This window comes from Gymnoscopelus braueri (assembly GCF_963280865.1).
Source record: "Gymnoscopelus braueri genome assembly, chromosome: 11".
Classification (NCBI taxonomy): domain Eukaryota; kingdom Metazoa; phylum Chordata; class Actinopteri; order Myctophiformes; family Myctophidae; genus Gymnoscopelus; species Gymnoscopelus braueri.
The window spans coordinates 25,232,966-25,250,891 of NC_137613.1; the positions used below are offsets into that span (position 1 = coordinate 25,232,966).

At 40.1% G+C, this 17,926-nt stretch overlaps 2 protein-coding genes across 2 annotated transcripts; both read right to left on the minus strand.

Moving 5' to 3' along the window:
* Positions 1–3,404: 3,404 nt before the first annotated feature.
* Positions 3,405–7,352, minus strand: LOC308095549 (uncharacterized protein; the record flags this gene model as incomplete). The annotated part of the gene is made up of 6 exons (XM_080442604.1): positions 3,405–3,640; positions 3,903–4,015; positions 4,297–4,430; positions 4,516–4,734; positions 6,582–6,683; positions 7,136–7,352. The coding sequence occupies 6 exons, from the start codon at positions 7,350–7,352 to the stop codon at positions 3,508–3,510; spliced, it is 918 nt and encodes a 305-aa protein (XP_080298730.1). The 3' UTR covers positions 3,405–3,507.
* Positions 7,353–8,145: 793 nt separating this feature from the next.
* LOC308096012 (uncharacterized protein) lies at positions 8,146–9,507 on the minus strand. Its single transcript, XM_080443264.1, has 2 exons — positions 9,187–9,507; positions 8,146–9,077 (listed from the first exon to the last, which is right to left on the minus strand). The coding sequence occupies exons 1-2, from the start codon at positions 9,469–9,471 to the stop codon at positions 8,748–8,750; spliced, it is 615 nt and encodes a 204-aa protein (XP_080299390.1). The 5' UTR covers positions 9,472–9,507; the 3' UTR covers positions 8,146–8,747.
* Between the last annotated feature and the right edge of the window lie 8,419 nt (positions 9,508–17,926).

The window sequence follows — 17,926 nt, forward strand, 5'->3', positions numbered from 1 at the left end:
GTTAATAAATTAATTGTCTGAACCACATCAGGTGTGTCATTGTTGGTGTCGCCTGTATATGAGACCATTGATTGTTACACTGCCATTTGTTGATTCTGAGGAAATCACTGCATTTTTTGGGCACATTTTTACCTTGACCTCGACCTAATTGCATTTCCTTGAAATCTGGCGATCTCGATAGTATTACCACATGAAAAGGCATCCCCTATTTAGTTGGAAATGATACTTTAAACGTTTTTCTACTGTGTTTGGTTCCAAACTTAAGTTGGACTAGCGGCCATTTTGAATTTGACCTCTCACGGTCCTCAGAGGTCAAATCTGACTTCCCTCCCCGTCTGAATGTTATTCTTACCTTTATTATGACGTTATGATATATAAGACGAGTGGTGCTGTACAGAAATTCCATAACTGACCGGAAGTGTCGTGAAAGCTTGCCTTACGCTCAAGTGTTCAAGAACAACAGGTTGCATAATGTTCTCTCACTGTAAACATGAGATCTCTCCAGAAAAAAAGAAAAAAAAAGCTATTCAAATATGTGATTTCAAACAAGACCTTGGCACAGATTTTTAACTGTGGCGGATCCGTTATGGAGTAATGGAATTTCTGTACTGTACCACTCGTCCTAGGATATCATAACGTCATAATAAAGGTAAGAATAACGTTGGCCGTATTACTCCTTTAACCTGAATGTGCCTTGTTTAAAGGAATCTTAGCGTGTCAGTGCTCTTGGTGTCTTGCTTTTTTATTATCATTATGTTTTTTTTTGCAGAGCACAATGGAATTGGAATGGAATCAGAAAATGGAATGGAATGGAATCAGAAATTGTAATGGAATCAGAAATTGGAATGGAATCAGAAAAATCTGACTGATACATCTTGATCACACAACCCCAGAGATAACGTGTACCCATTTGTGTGGATCTCTAGGAGTAGTGTGTTTTGAATAAAAGGTTCTACATTTGTTTTACAAAGTTTCACTTACTAAATTTAATTTTACAAAGTTTCACTTACTAAATTTAATTTGGAAAAGTAATTATTTTACTTTTTTTTGTAGCTTACAACTGTAATGCCAATAATTAATTAATTCTAGGGGTAAAATTTGCCAAAAATAGCTTACAAGCTCACATCGTGTCGTGAAGAGATTTTGGTGTACACACAAAAAAAGGGTCCAAGTACGCTTGTAACTCTGGTCCGTTTGACTAAGAATAGAGGGTTAAAGTGGTTAAGTAATGTCTACAGTGCATATTGGGTAGAATTGCAGGGCAGACAAACCAGAGCAAACACATCAATTATTAAATGTAAAGTGTATGTGTTTGTTGTACCAGCACACCACATAACTGACACATTGTGAAAATGAGGATTTCACTATAGTAGAGCTGTTTGGCACTAAAAACTTTTTGAAAGAAGGCTGAAACTTTCAGCATAGATAGTAAATACCATAATATAAATTTTCAGACGGGGAGGGAAGTCAGAGATGGCCGTCAGTCTACTGGGTCTAAATGTCTAAATACTTAAGGCGTTCTTTCCAACTAAGTTGGGGTTGCCCATTCATTTGATGATATGTTGGAGATTGCCAGAACCCAAGAACATACATTAAATCATGGTCAAGGTCTAATTACATAGTAATAAGTATATTTAAGCTTTGACAGTGGGTACTGCAATATAGTGGAACTGTTGTGTGCCAATGGGAATAATACAAAACAAATGAACAGATTAAACCTATGGTGGTAGTCTATTTTAATACTAAATTCATAGTAAACTAGAAAATGTGCTCCTCGGAGCAACAGGTCTCCGCCAGTACTGTTCCTGATTAATCCTGTCTTACCTATTTATATTACATATTGTCACGTGTCACTTGACCAATGTTAGCTTGACCAATGTTACCTCACTTCAAAAACATAAAGGCTTTTTGAAGTGACACACCTATTTATAGGATTTTATTTCGTCATGCGTCTCGCTAGCCAATCAAAAGCATTGGTGACAACATATTGTCACGTGTCACGTGAAGCTTGACCAATGTTAGCTTGGCTAGGGGGGGGGACACACAGCGGGACGGGAACGAAAACATACTCTCCACCTCTGGCGGAGACAATGACAATAATCAAGGTTCTAGGCTTCTTTATTGTCACATCTTCTATACAGGAAAGAGAAAAACAAGATTATCTCAACAAGAAAGTTGTGATAATGATAATGGTAATAATCAAAATTTAGCAGTCTCCACAACAGAGGCACAGTGCAGTACATTTGAGTGCAGCTTTGGCACACTTGCATCGTCCAGTACACTCTTTTGTGCAGCGACAGTGGATTAATTCATGGCACGATTTGGATGCTTCAGAGAGAGTGGTCTAAAATGGTTGCCACCCAGTTGTTTCCTTTGTCCAGCCCCATTCAGATGGCTCTGGCATCTCTGGTTCCAGTACCAATGCCTGGTTCCAACAGTTTGCCTGGTAGCAAGTGTGCTTGATGTGTTGCTTGAGTGCTGCCTGGGTTGGAGGAATGCTCTCTAGTGTTCTTGACTTCTTCGTGAAGAGCTGTTTCCTGGCATCATTCACTTCCATGCACTCACTGGTTCGGTCATACATGAGCACCACAAATCGCTCTAGCAGGAACATTGATCCTTCACTGACCTCACTTGGCAACTGTAGGAGTTCACTGAAAGCCTCATTCACCTCTGGGAATGACTTCCAAGTTTCCCAGGCAGTCTTCTTTCCTCTGCCAGCAAACGCAGATACAGTGTCACACCCGGTGAAAGCGTGAAAGACTGGGAGAGTCAGACACTGTGTTGGAGTCATTGTGGCAACCATTTCATGAACAGCTATGTACCGAAAGCTTGATTCAACACCAAAGGCAACCCACAGCTCATCAGGACCTATCTTGATGAATGAAGCCACAGCCAGTACTACCACATCAGTATCAACAGTGCGTATGGTCACTTTCTTACACCCCTTTTGCACAGCATCTGCATCTCTTGCGAATATGGGGCAAGGCAGGCCAAGTTTGAATCAGCAGGAGAACTGAGGACTCCACTCCCATTGGTTGCATGAAGTTCCTTGCCCTCTACTAGAGGAATGTTAATAAATTAATTGTCTGGACCACATCAGGTGTGTCATTGTTGGTGTCGCCTATATATGAGACCATTGATTGTTACACTGCCATTTGTTGATTCTGAGGAAATCACTGCATTTTTTGGGCACATTTTTACCTTGACCTCGACCTAATTGCATTTCCTTGAAATCTGGCGATCTCGATAGTATTACCACATGAAAAGGCATCCCCTATTTAGTTGGAAATGATACTTTAAACGTTTTTCTACTGTGTTTGGTTCCAAACTTAAGTTGGACTAGCGGCCATTTTGAATTTGACCTCTCACGGTCCTCAGAGGTCAAATCTGACTTCCCTCCCCGTCTGAAAATGAACATTATGGCATATACTAACTATGCTGAAAGTTTCACGCTTCTTTCAAAAAGTGCACGATTTGCTCAAAAACGGGAGTTAAACAGCTCTACTACTAGATAACTATTTCACAAATCCAAGGGATATTTACAGAACATGATCGGTCGTTCCATGCTCCAACACCTGTATAAACCTCAACACAGTCTTCGTCTCCATAAGAGTCACTAGGATTATTCTTGAGCCAGTACCTGTAGAAGTAGGAACATTTAATACATCATAATACCGTTGCAAGAATGTTTTTTCTCTTTAAAAGTTAGTTTTTTAATCAAAACTTCAAATGATGTTATAGATTAGATATAACATAAAAATGTACAGGATAATGAAATAGACAGCCGACACAATATAATCATATTTTATTACAGCGTTTAATACCATTTGGAAAACAATGTGGAGAGGAAATGTAGTTAAAATGTTTGATGAAATGAAGAGTAGAAGAAGGTAAAGTCTTACGTTGGTATGGTCAGTGGTGTTCCATCTACCCACATCCAGACTCCTTCTACGTCTCTGTCAGTCAATCCCAGCCACAAAAAGCTCTGAGTCTGGGGGAGACGGACAACAAAGTCCTGCAAGGACAGAAGAGCAGTAGTAGTACAATAGATGTATTTCTCAACAAAATGGAATAGGTTACACCATGCACTAATGGACACGCAGGCGCGCACACACACGGACACGGACACGGACACACGGTCGCACAAACACACACACACACACAGGCACACACACACACACACACACACACACACACACACACACACACACACACACACACACACACACACACACACACACACACACACACACACACACACACACACACACACACACACACACAATCATACTGTACCTGTTTTTCTTTGCTGTTTATGATCATCAGGTCAGATTGTTTGGCAGTACAGTATGCTCTGCTCTCCTCCCAGGTTTTCCTCTCAGTAGAGATGTAATAACACACACCACCATCAAAGGTAAATCCACGTGATTCTAACAACAAAATATAATGTTAGACACTGTTTTTGTGTCACAGCATGATAAAAGAATGTATAAAAAACTGTGATATCTCACTGACCACAAAAAATCTTGGTCTTCCACTGGTCTCTCTGTTCAGTCAGGTTGTCATGTCTGGTCAGTAACTGGTCAAAACTGCTCTGTAACTGGTCTTTCTGTTCAGTCATGTTGTTAAGTCTGGTCTGTAACTGGTCAAATCTAGTATTCCACTTGTCTTTCATTTCGGTCAAGTTGTCATATCTTGTCTGTAACTGATCCTTCTCTTTAATCAATACACAATCTGTAAAAAGGAGAATCAACAAGCTGATGAGTTTCACGTTCTGATAGTTATCTTCATTTGACATCAATGATACAGAGGGCCTTATTTTGGGGAAACAGGTGAACTGGCATGACGAGCCGTCAACAACATGGTCAGTGGTGGAATGTAACTAAGTACGTTTACTTAAGTACTGTACTTAAGTACAATTTTGAGGCATTTGTACTTTTTGCGCGTATTTCCAATTTCCAATACTTTTACTTCTACTCCACTACATCTCGGAATAAATATTGTACTTTTATTTCGGCCATTTGAAAATAATAACTTGAATTTATATAGCGCCTTTCTGAAACCCAAGGAACGCGAATGCGAAGCATTGTGAGCTTGTAGATCTGCCATTTTCAAAAGATCTTTTTACATTTGAAAACTTGAAATGGGACATTCTGCACAATGAATATTTTTACTTTTGGTACTTTAAGTACATTTTGATGCCAATACTTTTGTACTTTTACTCAAGTACATTTTGAATTCCGGACTTTTACTTGTAACAGAGTATTTCTATATTGTAGTATTGATACTTTTACTTAAGTAAAAGTTTGAGTACTTTTTCCACCACTGGGCGTGGTGACAGACATTTGATGTATAACATTAGTGTGGAGCACCTGCAGCCAATGGTGAGGCAGGAAGGATCAGACTGAATATATTATCAGTCGGTTTGTTGCAGGTGGATTCAATCATGACCAATCGAATGGAAAGGGGAGTGTTTTATCATCACTGAGGAAGAGGGACTTACAGTACATACTGGCAGTGATGGAAGAAGTACTCAATGTTATTTACTTAAGTAAAAGTATCAATAACACAATCAATATGTACTTAAAGTACCAAAAGTAAAAGTACTCATAATGCAGAAATGTCCCATTTCAAGTATTCAAAATGTATAGACATCTTTTGAAAATAGCCTATCTACAAGCTCACAACGTTGTGAGCTTGTAGATCGGCTATTCTTAAATAGCCGAAGTATATATAGGGCTGAGGTTAATGTAATATTAATGTAATAATAATACAAATCTGCAAAGTAACTAGTAACTAAAGTATTCAAATAATTGAAGTGTACAATAGTTTTGTTTGAGTTGTAGAGTAGAAGTAAAAGTATTGAAAAAAGAAAAAACTCCAGTTAAGTAAAAATACCTACTTAAGTACAGTACTTAAGTAAATGTACTTAGTTACTTTACACCACTGCTTACTGGACATCTGCATAGTAACTTCTGCACAGACCTTCCGGCGGACATCAGCTCAGATTCTTGGGTGGACAGATGGTGGACTCTGAGTAGAAATCCGTCTAGGAATGTGTCATGATAATTTTGTTATGAAGCACTATGAGTATTTATGAGTTAAAAGCAGAATATAATGCATTCTAAGTATGCTTAAAATTAGGGCTGGGACTCGATTAAAAACATTTATCTAATTAATTAGATGCTTTGTAATTAATTAATTGAAATTAATCGCAAGGGAACAGTGAGAAGCAATTTTTTTTTATGGATTTTGGTATACATCAAGTACATGTACTCAAGTACTTAGGTACAATTTTGAGGTATTTGTGACTTGTATTTGTGAGTGACCCGCACTGCATCGCGCACCCCCCCAGCCAATCTGTAATGGATCTGGTCTAGGAGGTCCATACAGCAACATGAGTCACTGAAATACCAAACACGCAGGCACGGAAAAGCAAGGCACTTCGCCTATACAGACATTTAAAATCTGTCCGTCTACTGCATGTCTCATGCCAATCCACCTGCCTCACAATAGAGCCCAAAGTATTTCAATCAACATCCATCAACATTAAAAATAGTGTTCTATAGAATGCTACTTACAGAGTATGACCAGGACAATGATGCCAGCCAATAGGAGAAGACACAGCAGCCCCACACACACTTTCACAGCTATGTAGAGATTCTGCTTTGACTCTTCACAGCCTGAAAAACATATAAAACAGCAATATTAAGTCTCATCATCACACTTATAGGTTTAAAAACGTTTTGTTCCAAAATAAGACTTTTAAAATAAGTGACACGTTTTAACAAGTTGTAATGGTATACTGTAAGTAATTTATTGTATTAATTGACTGAGCTGAAACGCATGTAGAGTAGCATTCAGAGTTACTGATTATTATCATTATTATAATTATTATTATCATTATTATCATTATTATCATTATTACCCTTATTATCATTATTATCATTATTATCATTATTATCATTATCATCATTATCATCATTATTATCATTATTACCCTTATTATTATTATTATTATCAGGGCACGGAAAGAGTAGTGTATACCCACTTCTCCAGACACCACTACACTGTCCTTGTGTAACACCATACATAATGTTAGTTAACCTTTTTGTACATAATTATTTAGTTTTACCTCCACGCTGCTCTTGTGCTGTGTTCTTCTGTGCAGCATCCTGCTGTGTCCCAGGGTCAAGGTCGTCTGCAGTCGCATTGAAGTCGTCATAGATGGGGTCTCTGTCGTCTGGAGCGAGATAGATATCTTCTATCCTCTCTTCTCTCTCTCCTCTCTCCTCCATCTCCATCTGGCTCTCTCTATATGGCCCGGTGTTGACATACACGTCCTCAGACATTGTAGTTCAGTGTCGAACTGCATGTGTCCTACAACTTGTTGGAAAACTTAAAGTCACAAAAGAGGAAGATGAAGATGAATGCTTTGAATGAATAGTGAAGTATTATTCTTCTGTCAGTTGCGCAAACTTCCCATTATGTAAATGCAGGCAGCTGGCCTTTAATGGGACAATGGTAGCAGATATATCCTCAGGCCCTCTGGTCAGTAATGTGAGGTACTGTAGCTGTCACACTTGACAGCTACAGTACCTCTTTTTCTTCTTCTCTTTTTGTTTCAGCCAGCTAGGCCAGATGGCCGAATATATCTCTGCTGTCCGGCAGAAACCAGCTAACTCCAAAATGTTTTGAGCACCACTGATATAGCAACATAACTTGTTAGGATTTAGAAGACATTTGTAGAATCAAAATAATCAATAGATCTACAAGCTCATAGCGCGGCACTCGGTGCCGCACTATGAGCTTGTGTATCTTCTAAATCTTAAAATGACACAGATGCGGTCCTGGATTTAATGGGTTAAGACAGCTTTTCAATCCATCGTCTCAGAAACCAGTCCACATAGTGTACACTGATATCAGCCCCAGATCAGCTACTGCTCGTACATCTTTGTCCAGCTACATCCAACAGTCTCCAATATCATTGGAAACAAGACCGCAAGGACTTTCATGAACGGACCTGTTAGACAAAGTATTTTAAATGTAACTGTGCTGTTTTAATTTTTTTGACTAATAAAATATTCAATCAATATTCAATCAATCAATCAATCAAAAGCCAGAGTAATTGGGCTGGACCAAGACAGAAGGGGGGGTTGTAATGTGTAGTTGGAATTGCTAGGGATATTGTGTAAATGTTGTAGTAGAATCATTATTGGTGTAGTTCATGGAGTTTTAATAGATGTTAAGAGAGTTAATGTTATCTGTATTCATGTATGTGTATTATTCGGTAATCTACCCCTTGACATGGTTGAGTCCAAACTAATTGCCTCCAGCTGAGTATAAAAGGCTGCCAGCCACAAACACACTCAGCTGGTGGTATAGTAGGATGGGAGCTGGACACCACCATGTCACCTGTGTGGAGAACTTCCTGTTTTCATGTATTGTTTGTATTGTCTGTGAACAATCGGAATAAATACACCTTTTTGGTTGCACCCTATCAAGGCCTCTGTACTAACTCCAACCGCAAGTCGGGCATTCTCACAGTCCTATTTTAAACTTAGCTATTCAATTATAGCAGCTCTACAAGTTCGCAACACATGGTGATGTAATGCGTTGGGAACTTGTAGATCTACTCTTTTCTTCTAGAACATTGTGAAATGGGAGTAGGTCTATATTTAGATTTTCTACATTGTGCTACTTTTACTTAAAAAAACGAATCAGAATACTTCTTCCACCACTGTAGTTTATTTCTTTACATTGTTAGGATGGGTGAATGCGAAAAATAGCCAACATCCCAAAATTATTACGATCAATACATTCTGCAATAAATTCACCCTTTCTTGGAGCTCTTTGACTTTAACATGACTGCTCTCTCTGTCACTGAGTATCTCATTCACCACTGTGTGCACGGCGCGTCTCACTCTGTCGTCGTGCTTGTCTACTGTCAACCCAGACCAGTCTCTGGTGGGTGGTGGGGTGGTGAGGGAGGGGAACTTGAGGAGGAAGTCAAGGTGGTCTTCTGTTGTAGACAGTTTCTCTATCGCTTCCATTCTCTTCAGCAACTCTTCCATTTCCTGTGTAGAAAGAAAGAAAGAAACTAGCAACCCCACTTAAGAAAACAAATTAAAAAGTCAGAATATATATACTTTTTAAACTAATGTAAAAAGCAAAAACTGTAATAACCTTTGTGAGTTCACTCTGAAGTTCAGTCACCAAGCTGAACTCTTTGTCCTGTATCTCATTCAACTGGGCCAGGCTTCTGTCCACTGATGCCTTGTGGTCGTTGAGTGATTTGGTGCCCTCTTCTGTGTCACTTTTGAGTCGCCGCAAAGTGCCCTGCAGTTCCACGACCCTCCTCGCTCTCTGTGCTGACATCTGACCCAGAACCACGGCTGTGGAAGACAGCTTGGACCTCTTGCCTTCGCAGGCTTCGTCCAGAGGAAGGGTGTCGTCGTACTTGTGGTTCATCTCCAGACAGAAGCTACACACCAGGGTCTGATGGGTTCGACATCAATAATAATAAGGTAATAATAATATAAGACATCTATCTATCTATCTGTCTGTCTGTCTGTCTGTCTGTCTGTCTGTCTGTCTGTCTGTCTGTCTGTCTGTCTGTCTGTCTGTCTGTCTGTCTGTCTGTTTGAAACAAAAAAAAGGCATGGGTTTAGTGAGTCCAAAGCACCACCTCGTGGTAGTATTTGGAACTAAATTTACTGCGTGACGTGGGTTAGCTGCATGGAGCAAATGAGAAACGTGAGTCACATGAGAAACGACAAACTCACAAGGCACCAACTGTACTTCTTGTTAATAAACAATGTGTGACAATTTCAAGCAATAATATGATGACAAGCACCTTTCAGTCACGTGCTTATGGATACCACCGATTTTCGAGGGAGACCCGCTGTGATTGGGGAGTAGTCGCTGTGATTGACAGTTCTCGTTTTTGCATCTATGCCTAAACCTAACATTAACCCTAATCCTAACCTCAGTAAAACTATGTCTGCCAGGGAGCCAATCAGACACAGGTAAGGAGGGTCTATCGCATAACGTTGGTGGAATTCATAATAACGCCTCAGTCACTCTTACACACTCTACTATGATTCATTATGCTAGACACTAGGGGGTGGTGCTACTCTGTTGAATGTCAACAAATATGGCGTACGGACACGTGTTACAAACGATGTATGCAATGCAGTCAAATGTAGCACTGCCTTGTTTTCTTTTCTTTCTTTTTTCATTCAGGCTTGCTTGGTCCTCAACACATATAATCCAGATAATGATTGAAACACTGGTGATTCAACCTCACCGCTCCATCACTGTTGACTGAGACACACCCAGGCCCTGTTTCACTAGAAAATACGTCACGATATAAAAGTGAAATGCCATTTCACCTGGTCTTTCAGGACAGACAGAAGACACCCGATCCTCTCTCCCGGCATCTCGTAAACGTTCGGCGACGTCCCGCAGCGTCGTGTTGACCTTCAGCTTGGACTTCTGCTTTTTGCTGAACTGCTCGCCACACAGCGGGCATCGACACTGGGGGGCGCTGTTCCAGTGTCTCTCGATGCAGCTTTTGCAGAAGCTGTGTCCGCATGGCAGAGAGGTGGGGTCTCTGAAGACGTCCAGACAGATGGAACACAGCAGCTCCTCCTCAGATAGGCCACCACAGTTGTCACTCGCCATATGGAAACGAGACACTGTGATGTGAAACATCCATGAATTGACTCACCCTAAAGCCTTTAACTTAACTCAGTTCAACTTGCCTTTCCTCAGTGTGATTGCTTCTGTGTATAAAGGTAAAGTTTCAGATCGATATCTTTTAACCCTTCCATTGTGTTAGGGTCTTTTTTGACCCTGTTTTCAAGTTTAAATAGGTAAAAAGTACCCTTTACATTTCTTTATTGGAACGAGGCTTCATGATATCCTCAGAAATAGCCATTTTAACGCAACAAAATTCTGTATCATCATTTTAATTAATTCTGATGGTCTCAAAAAAAAAAGTGACACTTGTGGTGTTAGGGTCCGAAATGACCCGGCAAAGAAGTGTGGCTCAATTCCCCCCCAAATTGTCAATATTCAATGTTTACATGTTTGAGAGTGAGAGAGACTTGTCCTCAATTAGCATTTGCTATCAGGAGTAAAATAAAGTTTGAGTTTATGAAAAATAAATGACTTTTTACCTTCTATTGTATACGGGTCATTTCGGACCCTAACACCACTAGTGTCACTATTTTTAATAATTCTAACATTTAAACAGTTAAAAAACAAAAACAAGTATTTTTTTAATTTATTTATTTTTTAAGTTTGTTCTAATTATTATTCTTAATTATTATATTCTAGCTAGATAACATCATTATCCATTGCCTTCATTATAGGAAATTTAATGAGTGATTTTTTACATTTTTATAATAGAAAACGAGATATTTTGAAAGATGAAACCCTAGCCCTAACCCAACATAATATCTGAAAAAGTGTTTACATGGATATGAATGCATTACAAGTCAGCTATGAGGTGGGAGATTTTTTTTTATGAAAATACTTATTTTTTGAGTATTTTGGGCTGATTTAAATCACGGGTCAAATTTGACCCGCTAACACCACAAGTGGATGCAGTTTTCTAACACAATGCAAGGGTTAAGAAATAAAAGGTGCATGTTTTGCATAATGTTGATGGATAACACTTTTGTACATGTGTGTGCAGTGAGGATTTTTTTCTGTGATGTCACACGTGCACGCACACACACACACAAGCACGCACGCACGCGCGCGCGCACACACACACACACACACACACACACACACACACACACACACACACACACACACTTAAAATAATCATCAGACAACTTGTGTTTAGTTTAGCTACTGTCTTACAAAAACAACATTAACAACAACATTAATGTGTGCAGCATTGCTTCCTTCCACAGAAGTTGTGCCAATGTATAGCTAACAATAGCAAACACACAGACTCTGTACCAATTCACAGCAAACCAAATGCATGCAGTCACGTATGTATCAGACAGACCACCATAATAGCATTGCATTTGCTTGTTATTCAACAATATCTCTTACATTCGTATCAAAACAGTCAAAGCAATCACCACACTGGTTGGTTCAGGGGGATGTAGGCTGGTCCTGTTCCTTCAGCTGAGCAATGGCATCTCAGCCAAGTTGTCACATATCCTGTCAGATCCCACTGCTTTTAGAGGTGGCCTCTGTACTGTAGCTTGATGAACACCAAGGCTGATACCCGTTCAACCTGTTTTGCGCAGGTAGGCGTGATTTACATAATATATTTGCTTTGAACGAATGTTTTTTCTTCAGGTGGCTATCTGCCCTGCCAAGCCAAAGTGCAGTAACTACGTTTTTGGACACACCCACTTATTTGTGTATCCCAAAGGTCAAATTAGCCTTCGTGATTTGGGGGGGGATGAACAATTACCTCAAGAACAGATGTACATTTATTGTAGTATCACTTCATGCCGATATCTCATTTGGCTGACCAGTTGAATCACTTTTAAACACATTTTTCAGTGATTTTCCCCCCGTAGTTACTGCACTTTGGCTTGGCAGGGTACTGCTCTGTGTGTTTATACAACACAGCTCTATGAGCTACCACCCACTGCCTCTCCCAGGATACAACTAACATATTAACTCTTCCATACAATCAGGCATATATTCCCCAAATCCTTCAAGATAGCTCTCTCAAAACTCAAGCTCAAGAAGTCCAATCTGGACTGCACTGATCTAAACAATTACAGGCCCATTTCCAACCTCCCCTTACTCAGTAATATGAGTACACTCCTTGAGAAGATGGTTTTTAATCAACTACTTAACCATCTTATTCATGTTAGATACATTTAAGTCTGGTTTCCGATCCCAGCACAATACTGAAACCGCGCCACTAAAAGTAGTCAGTGACCACGGAATTGCAAGCGATAAAGTGTCTGTCCTCGTCCTTTTAGATTGACCACAGCATTTTAATTGACAGACACAAGAAATGGGTAGGTCTCTCTGGTAGTTACCGGTATTGATTTTAAAGCCCTTTTATGTGTTTACAAAGCACTTAACAACCTGGCACCTTCATATATTACAGACTCTATTGCATTTTATGTTCCAACCAGAAGAGTCAGGTCTGTCTCCAACCTCCTTTTAGATGTTCCCAAGGTGCTTCATGAAAACACTGGTGAGGCCACATTCTGCTTCTATGGTCCTAAAAGTTGTGGAATACGCTACCACTTGAACTCATAATGGAAAGCTCTCTTGTTGTTTTTAAGAAAAAAACTTGCTTTGGCAATGTAAACGTATGTTAATCATGCCAATTATGCTCCTTTGAATTGAATTGAATATGGCATTTAATTAAAGGACGACTTCACCCATTTTCAACCTATCTTCATGTAATTGGTCCTCACTAATGCTCATGATGATATGGTACCATATTCTTCTACTCTGTCTGCGTCTCAGGGCTGTGGACACTTCAGAAACCCACCTACCAATGACATCATTATTAGTCAGGTTTCTATTTTCAAACATCTTTTTTGTTTTTGTTTTTGTATTAACACGAGAACAATGGCTTCCATTATACCATGCTAACTTTCCAGGAATAAAAAGCCTGCCATTTCTATTAGCTTGGATTCCCCATTAATGATGTCACTGGCAGGCAGGTTTCTGAACTGTCCACAGCCCTCCTCCGAAACACAGACGGGGTAGCCAAAAAATATTATAATGACCATTAGTGAGGACCAATTATATGAAGATAGTTTGAATCAATCTCGTGTCCACATTTTATACTTTTTTGTCTTGCTCTTTAACTTTACTGTTTAATTGTGTTTCTTTTTGCCATCTTTGTATTTTCTTTTGGCATTCTTTTATTTGCTATTTTAATGTGAAGAACTTTGGGCTCATTATTATTACTTTGAGTGTGAGGACGTAGACCTAATGTATTGGTCTTTATACATGTGGTGGGAGGGTTCGTTGTGAGCTTGTATATCTATTGGATTTATCCAAACGAGGAACCACGGATGGTGACGTACGTGCTGCACTACATGCACGGGAATGTGGGAAACTACCCATGCTGACCTCCAGAGAACGATCAGAAAGGCCAAGCGGGACTACAAGGTCAAATTGGATGACCCGTTCAACAGTGGCGACACGAGGAGCATGTGGCGAGGGCTACTGTCAATAACAGACTTTAGCGGGGGAACCAGATGTGCAGAGAACCTCTCTGCTTCCCTCCCCAGAGAGCTAAACACTTTTTTGCCAAATTTGAGATGAACAGGACCAACACCAACCAGCCAGTAGCACCACCACCTGAGGAGATTAACAACACCAACAGCAACCAGCTATAGAGCCTTCACCATCTGAGGAGGCCAGCCCACTAACCATTCGTGGAGGTGTGCATGCAGCAGAGTGGCTCAGAGCTTCTGCCTGTAGATCAAATGACCAATAACTCCAATTAAGGGGGGGATTCCCCTTTAGGCTAGTGGTTAAGATCTTTAGCTTTAGTGTCCCTCCCCGCAGGGGACACCCGGGTTTTAATCCCATGGCTTACATTGGTGCCGTGACCTGGATCGTGTTTCCTGGTGGGGGGAGGTCAAAGTGGGGGTGAGTATAGCAGAGTGGCTCACATCCTCTGCCTGAGGACCAAAAGCCTAATATCTCCTTTATAATATCAAGTTCTGGACCAGAAATGAAGTCACAATGACCTCACCATCACCAAGTTAATAATAATAATAATAATAAAACCATCTTATCAACAGATAAAACACACATAAATCTTATCAGAGGATACTTTCCACTTCTGCACTAATAACACTAATAACACAGTTTGGACAGGAGATAAACCTGTTCAGTTATTTATTTCACATTCAAATTCAAATAGTTACGTAACGTCTCTCTTCAAAGGAGGACTTCTGGACTTTGTTGTTTGAAACACTCTCATTCTCTCTGGGTTTGATTTGTCCCCTTAAGACTGTGGTTATAACACACGCACGCACGCACGCACGCACGCACGCACGCACGCACGCACGCACGCACGCACGCACGCACGCACGCACGCACGCACGCACGCACGCACGCACGCACACACACACACACACACACACACACACACACACACACAACACACACACACACACACACAGAGCATGATGAAGGCCAAAGGAGGAAGCAGGTGAACGAGATGACAGCAGCCCAACGTTCACGGTCAAAGGTCAAGAGCAATGCACTTTGGGGGGTCCCAGGAGGTCACTGGACTGGTTACCATGGAAACACTGCTTAAGTTGTATCTCAATACTGACTCACACACTTTGTATATTTAAGTTATTTGTCATTTTCTGTCTTGTGCAAGTTTTTGTTTACAAAGCCTAAAAGGCTCTATTTATATGTTCCAATGTTCAATGCCAAAAACCCAATTGAATAATTAAACACAATTATTTGTATGACAATTATTTGAAAACTAAAATGTCAGACAGACAGACAGACAGACAGACAGACAGACAGACAGACAGACAGACAGACAGACAGACGCTCAAACAAGCATTAAATTAACTACTCTGTTTCAGTTTGTAACATGGCTGCAGACAGTACATAATACTCTTCATGAGTCTGTATTAATCAGTGGTGTAAAGCCACCAGTACAAGCCAAAACTAATCAATAGAATAGTGGAACGTCTGAGGTCTGAACATCAATTTGTTACTTGTAGTTTTACAGCACCCTCTTGTGGTCTTCTATATACAACACACACACACACACACACACACACACACACACACACACACACACACACACACACACACACACACACACACACACACACACACACACACACACACACACACACACACACACACACACACACACACACACACACACACACACACACACACACACAGTGAAAATAACAGATGATGGAAAATATGAATTGACAACGAAATCAATAACATCCAAATCTCCTTTGTGTCACTTTATGTTAATAACTGTTGCAGTTTATTTGCAATATGCACGAACACAGTGATATATTTACATATTTGATTCATACATTTTATATGATTTCCACTGAAAGTAACATTCAAGATTTTCTCATTAAAAATATCATGTTTTAATTTAATGCACACTCACTGATCTTGTATGTATGGATGAATCTAATCTGTGCGAGTGGCAGGAGAGATGATCAGAGGAGCAGAGTTTGTACACCTTCATTAAGATAAGGACTGAAATAGTTCTCAGTGAAGGTGCAGCCAGTGAAAGAGTAGAGATGAACTCTGGTCTCTGGCCACTCCTAAATCCCAGTCAGTTTTATCTTTAACCTGAACCTCATAGTAAAACCTTCCAGAGGAGAAGCCTTGTTTCCCCAAGACATGACACAATATGAGAATCTCAATTTGTTGTCTGGGAGATTCTTATTTACGTCTCCATCATTCACTTGTTTTCCATCCTCAGACAGAATGAGAAAGGGAGTTGCTGTATCAAGGTCCAGAGTTACATCCACTGCATATTGCTGGATCCTCCTCAGCTCAGCATCACATAGCTTCTTCTCTGGACATTGACCTTGGTGGGTGGAGGGGTGTTGATGGATGTGAAGTTCTGGAGGTGGTGGGGGTGGTCTTCAGTGTGTGAGAGCTGCTTTAGCTCAGAACTTCTCTTCTTTAACTCAGTGATTTCCTGTTGCGGCTCTTCAATGAGGCCTTAACTTCTGACTCAGTGCAGAACGGACAAACAAACATGTGGTCTGTCTTACAGAACAGCTCCAGAGGTCTGTCATGTTTCTTACACATAAAGCCTTCCAGTTTTTCACAGGGTCACTTTGTTTGTGTTGTTTTAACCCTGAGACTCTCTGATGTGGCACCAGGTGAGTCTCCAGGCAGGTCTTCAGGGCTTTGAGTTTGGTCTCGGTACAGACGTCACAGGAGACTAAAGACTTCATCTGGTTTAGCAGGTTCTTGGTTTGTGCTGGAATTTATTTTCAGCTGCAGTGACTTCCTGAACTGATCAGCCATCTCAGAAATGAAAGTATTGACAATTAAAAAATATTTTCGGTTTAGACTTACTGAGAAACTCCTCCTTGTACAGTAGCTGTTAACCCTACGTAGCCTCCACTCTTCTCTGTCCTTTTTGGCCAGGCTACACAGTTTATGCCGACAGCCAATACATCACATTTAATTTCTTTTACAAAATAATCCCTGCTGGCAAATATCTGTACTTCATTGTGAACTTGCTGCACACTAGTATAGAGATGTGAGCTTGTAGACGTGTTGTGGGCTTGTAGATCTGCTATTTTCACTCTAATATAGTGAAAATAGCAGATCTACAAGCTCACAATGCATCACATCTCTATGTAAGCCCTATTTAAAATATAATTTAAAATAGGGCTTAAGTGGTTAATTCATAATAATGTACCTTTTCTCTTCCTAGAAATGTAGTGGAATCAAAAGTACAATATTTGCCTTTGAAATGTAGTGGAGTGAAAGTACAAAAATACAAATAGCCAAGTAAAGTACAGATATTCAAAATATTTACTTAAGTACAGTACTCAAGTAAAAGTTACTGACCACCACTGCACACTACCTGATTTCATCTGTTATTTCAAGTATGCAACAAAAAACAAAACCAGTCTGAGATCTCTGTGGTTCAGATGTACATCATTTTATGATTCATATGATAAACTGTCACCTGAGGGCGCTATAAAGCAACCAAACACAGGTGTGGCAGAAGCTATGCCTGCCTGTGTTGTGTTGTGTTGCTTACAGTAGTAACCTACTACTACAAGTAAGTAACTTAAGTACTTTGAAGCTAAATCAGTCTGAAAGAAGTGACACTACCCATAAGCTATACTGGGAAATGTAAGCTGCCAAACGTAGGCCTACTACTACTACTACTAGTATTAGTAGTATTACTAGTAGTAGTAGTAGGCGACTTACTTTG